At 52.5% G+C, this 8912-nt stretch overlaps 1 protein-coding gene across 1 annotated transcript in view; it reads right to left on the bottom strand.

Moving 5' to 3' along the window:
* Nucleotides 1-8912, bottom strand: part of USB1 (U6 snRNA biogenesis phosphodiesterase 1) — a 15862-nt gene that overhangs the window by 1578 nt on the left and 5372 nt on the right. The window contains exons 3-6 of the mRNA XM_004704639.2: nucleotides 7527-7710; nucleotides 5159-5212; nucleotides 1184-1289; nucleotides 127-210 (exon numbers count right to left, since the gene is read on the bottom strand). Coding sequence (XP_004704696.1) covers nucleotides 127-210; nucleotides 1184-1289; nucleotides 5159-5212; nucleotides 7527-7710 — 428 coding nt within the window. The remainder of the gene's footprint in view (nucleotides 1-126; nucleotides 211-1183; nucleotides 1290-5158; nucleotides 5213-7526; nucleotides 7711-8912) is intronic.

Raw genomic sequence — 8912 nt, 5'->3', positions numbered from 1 at the left:
GGGACGTTAGGCCTCCAACGAGGTCATCGGTGTCCCAGGGACCCTGTCTTGGATTCCTAATCCTCAAGGCCAAGTGGCTTCCCTCTCCCCGCCGGAGGCCACCCATGACCCATGCTGGGATGTTACCTGCAGTTCCCGCAGGCACTGCCCTTCCAGCTGGGGCCGCGCATCGCCCACACACCAGGCCAGGCTGACGTGGAATGACGGGTCCTGGAGAGGAAGAGCAAGGAGGTCCCAGGGAGAGGACCCCGGGGAGGACAGGCTGGACTGTGGCTGAGCTGAACAGTGGCTGCTTCCGTGGGCTCCTTGGTCTGCACCCCCCACGCATGCTCCACACACTGACAAACAGCCTTGGGTCGGTCCTTTCCTCAGCTACACTGTTAGTTATCAGAGAATTGTTAGGAGCTCTGGGGTGCAGTGGTTCTGAGTTTGGCTGTGACCCTCCCAAGGTCAGCAGTTCAAAACTACCAGCGCTCCACCGGGAGAAAGGCAGGGCTGTCTACAGAGGTGCGGTGGTCTTGGAAACCCACAGGGCCAGTCCTACCCTGTCCTATGGGGTTGTGATGAGTCGGCATTGGCGTGATGGCAGTGAGTTTGGTTTTGGACGAGAACCCAGGCTCCGACTCCCTTTCCTGGTCTCGAACATTCAACCAGATGCCACACTCAATACTCTGAAGACAAAATGAATGTAAACAAAAATGCCTACAATTATGAAGACCCGCTCATCATCTCTGTGGGAATCCATACTTTTCTACCTTTACAAACCAATGGCCCTTTACAGGATGAAAATCAAGGTGGAGGCCACATGGTCCTCTTAGGCTCTGGACAAGGCGCGGGAGGGCGGTGCCCGAAGCTACAGTCCCCCACGGCACACCAATTTCACTAATAAACACTGAGGGAAGCGACACTTCAAAAAAAACAAGAATACACTACGGAGCAGAATGCACACACATCCCGTGCACAGGAAACAAAGGAAGTGGGACACTTGCTGGGCTTTCAGGGAGCTGCCTCGGGCACACCTCAGACCCTGAGGTGAGGGTGGGGTGGTGCCCTCGTAAGATGGGAATCTCCAGTCCTTCCCCCAAGGGAAAGCCCTTGGGGTAAGGGCTCCTCAATTTGCCTCTAACGAGGGCTTCCCAATAGTGACAGGTGGGCCAGTAGAGGAGACTGCCCCAGACATTACCTGGTAGAAGGTGGTGAGGTCAAATTCTTCCATGACGCTGTCCACCTCTGCCACAAGGCCCAGGAACTGGGCGTGCCCTGAGGTGACTTCAAGCCCAACGAAGGTCCTGGGGGCAGGGAGAAGTGGGGATCATTCGATGGGAGAGGCAGCCTCAGAGAACACCAAACTGGGACAGGGGAGGTCCCAGAGAAGACCCCGATGTCAGGGCAGTGAATGCTGACCCCACCTCTTCCCCCGCACCCACTCTTCATTCTTCGGCTAAGGGTTCTGTGTTCTCTGTATCTTCGCCGAGCTCATTATCTTCCCTGTGTGTTTTCAGTTTAGTTTTATGTGTGTGGTTGCTGTTGAGAACATACAACAGAACATCGATTAGTTGAACAGTCTCTCTGTGGCCAATCCAGTGACGTTGGAGCTGTTCCTCCTCCAGTAGCCTAAATTCCCTGTCCCCGAAGGCTCGCGTCTCACCTGCTGAATTGCTGCTGGCAATAGGATTCAGCACAGGGAGTTTCCTAAAACAGTTTAGTGCTCAAGGTGGACACCCAGTGGAGTGAAGCTACATTCATGATTAGGTTACAGACCAATGAGGCTACGTTCACGATTGGGTTACAGACGACCATGTCAGGGGAGATTTTTAGCTCAAGGTTTAAAGGTGACTCAGGGCAATGGTTCTTTCGGGGCTTAGCCAGCTGCCATGGCTCCAGGAAGCCTGCAGTCTATGACACTCGAAGTTCTCTTCTGCACTTCCCCTCTTTTGATTGGGGCTCTTCTTGCAACTCTGGGATCAAAATTCGGAGTCTTCCCCCTCCATTGCCAAGCCTTCCTGACCTAATACTAATGTTCTCTCCCCATTCTCAAGGTCTGACCACCTCCAGCTACCAACCCAGAGGCTTCTGCAGCCCTGTTCCCCATTACACACCCCTCTGCGACCAACCGTGCTCTCCGGCCAGCCCTTTCCCCAGGGCTGTGCTCCTCGGCGGTAGCGCAGACACGCTGCAGCTCATCTTTCTTCACACAACTCTGATCACAATCCATCCATCCATCTATTGCGTAAAGCACATCTGTACATTCGTTGTCCTCATCATTCTCAAAACATTTGCTCTCCACCCAAGCCCTTGGCATCAGCTTCTCATTTACCCCCTCCCTCCCTGCTCCCCATGTACCCTTGATAATTTACAGATTATTATTGTGTCTTATCTTACACTGTCCGACGTCTCCCTTCATCCACTTTTCTGTTGTCTGTCCCCCAGGGAGGAGGTTATATGAGAGCCCTGTGATTGGTGCCCCCTTTCCACCCCACCATCCCTCCACTGCAGCTCATCTTTCAGAGCCCCCGCGCTCAGCCAAATGCCTTAAAGAGCTGAATCCCTCCGCGCTGCCTCAGTGCCTTCACTTTTCTTCAAGCCACTTTGCCCAAATGGCTCCTGTCAAAGTTCCCAATGGCTTCCATGAGACCAAATCCAACGGATCCGCGTTTTAACTGCTCAGCATCCAACGTGGCTGGCCACTCCCCACCAGGACCTCTCCCTTGGCTTCGGAGACACACGGACTGGGCATTCCTGGTGGGGGCCGAGCCCTGGCCTCCTTGCCCAAGCACCTCCTTTGCCGTCCTCTCTTCTTTCCAGCTAGGAAATGGTGGAGGGATGCAGAGATCAACCCTCTATCTTCTTCATCTGTACCTAGCCCCCCACTTTAAATACGGACCGATGCCTAAAGTGCCACCTCCGCTGGCACCTCCCCTGTGAATCTAATTGCCTGTGTGACACTTGCACCTGGGCGTGTAACGCTTACTACCTGGGGGTGGACGTGGACAAAGCAGAACTTGTGCTTTTCATTCCACTGGAGTTTCTGATCCAACGGTGGGCCCACTGGTCAGCCAGCTGTTCACACCCAAGCCCAGAAATCCACACCCGAACCCGAGCCCTAGCTCGTGCCACTTGATTCTCTCCAGTTTAGGCTCTTCCACCAGCATCGCTCTGGTCCAGGACACTCGGGTCCCGATGGGGAGAACGGCTGGCTCCTCACAGCTCTACCGGATCTACACTCGCTTCCTGGGTCTGCCCTCGCTGCCTCCCATCTTTTCTTCGACACATCAGCCAGGATACAATGTAGCCGGACCGAGCATTTACAAACTGAAATCAGATCATGTCTAGTTTTTGCTCAAACTCTTCCAGTGGCTTCCGTTACACTGGGAGGTCTCATTCAACCCTGCCCCTCCACTCCTGCCACCCTCCTCCCCTTGAACACACCCTGGAATCACTTTCCTTGCCATGCCCTCTGCTGGGAGGGCTCCTGTGGCAGCCTGTCCCAAGGCTGGCTCCCTTTCAGCTCAGGTTGTCACCAAGTGTCACCTTCTTGGTGCCTCCTGGGCCACCCGCTTCGATTCAATCACGCTTAGCTCTACTTATCTCACTCACTGACGCCCAACACAGCGCACACCTGTGGCCCCGGCTTCTCTGCAGGGTAGGAAGGTGCCGCTCTGTGGGCACAGGCGTGCCTGTGAGCCTGACTGAAACCTGGACTGTGAATTAGGAAAGGGGAGCAGAGTGGGTGCACTTGGACGGTGCCGTTGGCCAACAACACTGAAGGCACACAGGCGACAACTGTCTGGGCAGCAGGGTGGGCAGAATGCTCCCTAGAAGCGAGGATGGCAAAACTTGGTCCCACATACTCTGGCCCTGTTCTCAGGAGGGACCAGCCCCTGGTGAAGGACAGTTGTGCTTGGAAAGTAGAGGGGCAGCCCCAAAGAGGCAGACCCTGGATGTGATGGGTTGACACAGAGCCTGCAACCCCAGGCTCCGAGGTTGGAATAACTGTGAGGACGGCCTAAGAACAGTGTCTTGTTCCCACAGACAGGCTTGCCACGAGGAACCGACTGGACAGCACCGAACAACAGTGTTTACGTCTGTCCCCCCTGAAGCGTGTAGGATTCCTGAGAGCAGGGCTGAGCCTCCTACAAGGGCCTGGCACACGTTGTGCAGACTGGGATGGGTGGGATGTGCCTCCTTCTGGAGAGGACTAGAGAGGGGCTCAACCCAATGAGGGCCCACAGCTGGCTCACTCCGAAGCTCTGATAACAATAATGCCTTCTTCAGTTCATGAGTTCTTTAAGGCCTTTAAGTATTTAACGTTCGCTCAACTCATCGGAACCTCTCAAGTCCATAGGGATGGATGTATGGGGGCGGGGAGGGTGAGGAGAGAGGGAAGGGCATTAGGTGGCGTGGAAACGGAAGGCTACAGAGGGAGAGATGAGCCCAATGTCACACTGGGGCACAGCAGAGCCAACCATGCAAGTTCTTGGACTTCCAGGCCTACAAGGGTTTTGCTTTTTAATTTCACTCTACCAGGATGGTGTTTGTTCTCAGCTTCTGCTTCCCAGACACTGCCCCTCCCCTGTTCTTTTTCTTAATGGACGGCTGGGTTCCGGAGCGGGAAGGGTCACCTTTGGGGTCACACCGCTGTGGTATTCGGCCAAGTCGGTTCTCCTTACAGCAGCTCCCGAGCAAAGAGCAGAGCTGCCCGCTGTCCGGAGGTGCCCTGGTAGCCCAGCGGCAAGCACTTGGCTCTAACCCACCAGGCGGGGGTTCAAACCCACCCAGTGCTCTGCAGGAGAAAGGTGTGGGCAATTTGCTTCCATAAACATGCCCTATAGGACTGCCACATACAACTGCCAGAACTGACTCGAAGCAGTGGGCTTGGTGTTTTGGTTTTAATCTTTTAAGGAAGCCGATCACCAGGTCTTTTCTACAGCTGAGCTGCTGGTGTGTTGGATTGCCAACCTTCTGGTGAACAGGTTTCACCATATCAATACTGGGGCTCTTTCTGATGGTTAAAGAGTTTGTTAAGAGACAAACGCGCAAACAGCCAGGGCAGGCAAGGTCAGGAGTGAGCACCCCTAATCTGTGTGCTGAGGGATTGTCTAGTGTTAGTGATCTAGGGTGGGAGTTGCGGGTTGGGGGTACATTGGGGTACACTCACCTGGTTTTCTCTTGATTGGTATAAATCTTTACCCGGTTAGCAATAAAGACAAACCTGAAAGTTAGACGAAGAGAAAAAAAAAAAAAGTCCACATTTCAGGAAGCGCATCACCATAATCATCTTCATTCAGGAAAAATGTTTATGTCCGCACATTGAAAATGCGTCTGGTTTCCCCCATCACACAGGTGGCAAATGGCAGCAGCAACAAACCTCGACGTTAGAACTAGACAAGGCCCCGGTCACAAGTCCAAGGCACACAGCGCGCCCTCAGATGCGGGGACGCCAGCATGAGTCAGACGGCGTGCACAGCCGTATACTCTATGCCCCGATCGCCCACTGGCTCAACGTTGGTGATGGGAACAGAGGCTTACTTTCTGGCAGGAAGGTGAGCAGCCCGAGGCTTTGTTTTGCTGGTGCTGGGTGCTTCACCCCATAGCATCCCTCTGTATAACAGAGGGAGAAACTCTGCCCAGTCCTGGCCATCCTCACAATCTTTGCTAGGTTTGGGCCCATGATTGCAGCCACTGTGCCAGCCCACCTTGCCAAGGGTCTCCGTCCCTTTTGCCAACCCCCTTATCAAGCATGGTGTCCTTCTCCAAGGACTGGCTGGCCATCTTGAAACATGCCCACAGTATGTGAGACACTCATGGCTACTAAAGAGCATTCTGGCTGTATGTCGTCTTAGATTTGTTCATGCTTCTGGCGGTCGTGTGTGCGTGCACGTGGGTGTGTAAGTCCACGGTATAGTTAATATTCTTTGTACGAACACCATAAACCAAAGGCATCGATGCTCCCATCTTCCTCATTCACTGTGCAGCTTTTGCACACATGGGAGGTAACTGAAAAACACCTGGTCAGGGGTGACTTGGGCCTCGGTGACATTTTTGCTTTTGAACACTGGAAGGAGGGCTTGTGCAGCAGAACTGCCCGTTTGACTGTAGCTGCTGCTTCCGTGAGCCCTGACCGTGGCTCCACGTCAAAGAAAATGTGCGACCACGTCAGTCTTCCATCCACCTGTCGAGGTGGGGACTTGGTGTTGACGTGTCCTTCACACTGCAAGCTGTCATCTTCGATCGCCATCCGTGTTTCAGCCAGCAGGCCATGCCGGCTGGTCACGAGCCTCCCTCCAGCCCTCATGTCCTGTTCTTCACAGAGTCCAGCTACGGGGGTGACTAGCTGAGTACCAACGGAATAAGTATGGTGAGAGCCTACAACCCTGACACACAGCCTTCCACCTGGCTTGGGGGGCAATCACTTCCTCGTGGTCTATGTATAGGTCACCGGGAGCACAATTAAGGGTCCTGGACTTCTCATTCTTTGTGATGTTATCTGTGTGAGTCTGGGTAGACTAGAGAAACAAATCCATTGACACACCTATGTGGATAAGAAAGAGCTGTATATTCAAGAGCAATTGATCATTGAGAAAACATTCCAGCCCAGTCCAGATCAAGTCCATAAGTCTGATAGTAGCCCATATGTCTGACACCAATCTATAAAGTCCTCTTCAGACTCATGAAACACATGCAATGAAGCCAAATGCAGGACGATCACATGCCAGTGGGTAGAAAGTCTTTGGGATCAGTGGCGTAAGCATCTCAGTGCTGGGAGGGGTCTCTCTGTGGCTTCTCTGGCTTCAGAGGTCTGGTTATATCCATGTGGCTCGTCTTCTACAATGTCTCTCGGAGTAGCAGAGAGAAAGAAGTGTCTACCGCCTCCAAGGAGAAAGTACCAGATTTCCCAGAATTCTCAGGAGAAGGCCATGCCCACACAGAAGTCTCATTGGCTATCTCCAGATTGACAGCCTAGACTCCACCCTTACACTCTTAATCTTTAAATTGACACCAGATTAGGTGACTACCACATGATCCACGAACTTGTTACGATCCACAAACTTGTTACGATCCACCAAGTTGAAACCTTTTGCATATCAAAGAAAGACAGGGGAGCATCTCTCTGGCAGTCTCTGCTTTCAGCCAGGATCGATACCAGCAACAGTCTTCCCTGGCCAGGCCCTCTTCTGGATCTGGCTAGAGTTTCTGGGCAGTTCCTTATCGATATCCTGCTGCAACCATTTCTGAATTATCTACCACAACATTTTCTTCAGCTTCAACGTGAACTCCCACATGAGCAACTACCAGTCTATTGCCCAGTCAGCCCTTATTTCCCGACTTCCTGAAGCACCAGTGACCATCCACTCATCCTGATTGCCTACAGGGGACTTCATAAGGAAAAGGCGCACAGCAGGCAGTCCTGGGACGTACCCAGGGGCCTGACCTTTAGATCAGCCTGCTGACTGGGGTGATGTATGCCCCGAGTTGTCCCACAGGAGGTCGGAGGGAAGGGAGGAGAGAGGCTGGGGAGCACTCACCTGTGGCGGGAGGCCACACGGTCTTTCAGAGCTTGCACGAAGGGGAGGATCCAGTGGTGGCGCAGCACCACGCTGTGGGACAGGCTGATGTGGAACTCATCCACCCGCACCAGTCGAGGGACGCAGGCTTGGGCGCGCCGCAGCAGCACGTCAAGCAGGTCCAAGAACTCCTCCCCGTCTGCGTCTGGAGAGAGAGGAGAGGCCGGCGGTGCTCTCAGCTCAGGAGGCCTGGCTGAGGAAAGAAGCCCAGGAGGTGGCACGGTCCTTCCTCCTCGCGGGCTTTGGAAGAACAGTCACTCACTGGGAAAGAATTCAGGTGGAAAGGCAGGACCCGAGATCACATTGCCAACAGCAGTGATCCAAGGTGGAACCCATTTATTTCTCCAAGAGACGTGAGTTCATTTACACATGGCCAACACATGCCACTCTTAAACTGATGCCACTTATCAATGTGGCATATTGTGGTTACACATTGGGTGACAATTTCAAGGTCAGCAGTTCAAAACCACCAGTTGGCTCCTAAGGGGAAGGATGTGGCTATTTACGCCTGTCAAGATTTGCAGGCTAGGAGGCTCACAGAGACAGTTCTATCCTGTCCTATAAGGTCACTATGAGTCAGCATTGACTTGGTGGCAGTGGAAGTGATGCCCCAGGAGGATGATTGACAATGTTCTCTAACATAAAGTGACAGGGATGCCTCTAAGGTGAACCAGAGACAGATATCAACCACAGATGTTCTTATAATGTGGCCCTGCTTGATATCTGGCCCCATGAGATCACTAAAGATATGGATACTATAGCAAAGTGTGGTGAAGAAACTAGATGGTGCCCAGCTATCAGAAAGAATAATGTCTGGGGTCTTAAAAGCTTGTTTTCAAACAAGTAGCCATCTAAGTGAGGCATCAACTAAGTCCACATGGAAGAAGCAAACCAGCCTCTGTGATCCAAGGATTGCAAATAATATAATGCAAATCTAAAGGAGAATGGTATCAGAGGTTAAACTGTGAACACCTGGATGACAGTGGAAGCCCAAAATCCCTTTGTAGGATCCACACGTGACCAAGTGGATGAAGTACATAACTAAGTTGTATTATTTTTCTTCCAACATCCTGATGGGTGACCATGCCTTCTCTCCACCCATGGCATTTCTTCTCCACTTTCAAGACCTTGGAGAGAGAGACAGGCAAATGTGGGTGCACCTCCCCCTAGCTCTTGCTCAGCACTTGTACTAAGCGGGAGAAAGAGGGCTTTCTACTCTCATCAAGAGCTACAGTTACCAAGGGCTCAAGTAGAACGAAAATGTTTTTAAAATGATGATGGAAACATATGTACAAATGTGCTTGATACAAATGATGTATGGATTGTTACAAGAGCTGTAAGAGCTCC

Source organism: Echinops telfairi, unplaced genomic scaffold (assembly GCF_000313985.2).
Source record: "Echinops telfairi isolate 266 unplaced genomic scaffold, ASM31398v2 ScPeMD7_2291;HRSCAF=2852, whole genome shotgun sequence".
Taxonomy (NCBI): Eukaryota; Metazoa; Chordata; class Mammalia; order Afrosoricida; family Tenrecidae; genus Echinops; species Echinops telfairi.
The sequence above is the reverse complement of the archived record's forward strand: the minus strand, read 5'-3'. Positions and strand labels throughout refer to the sequence as shown.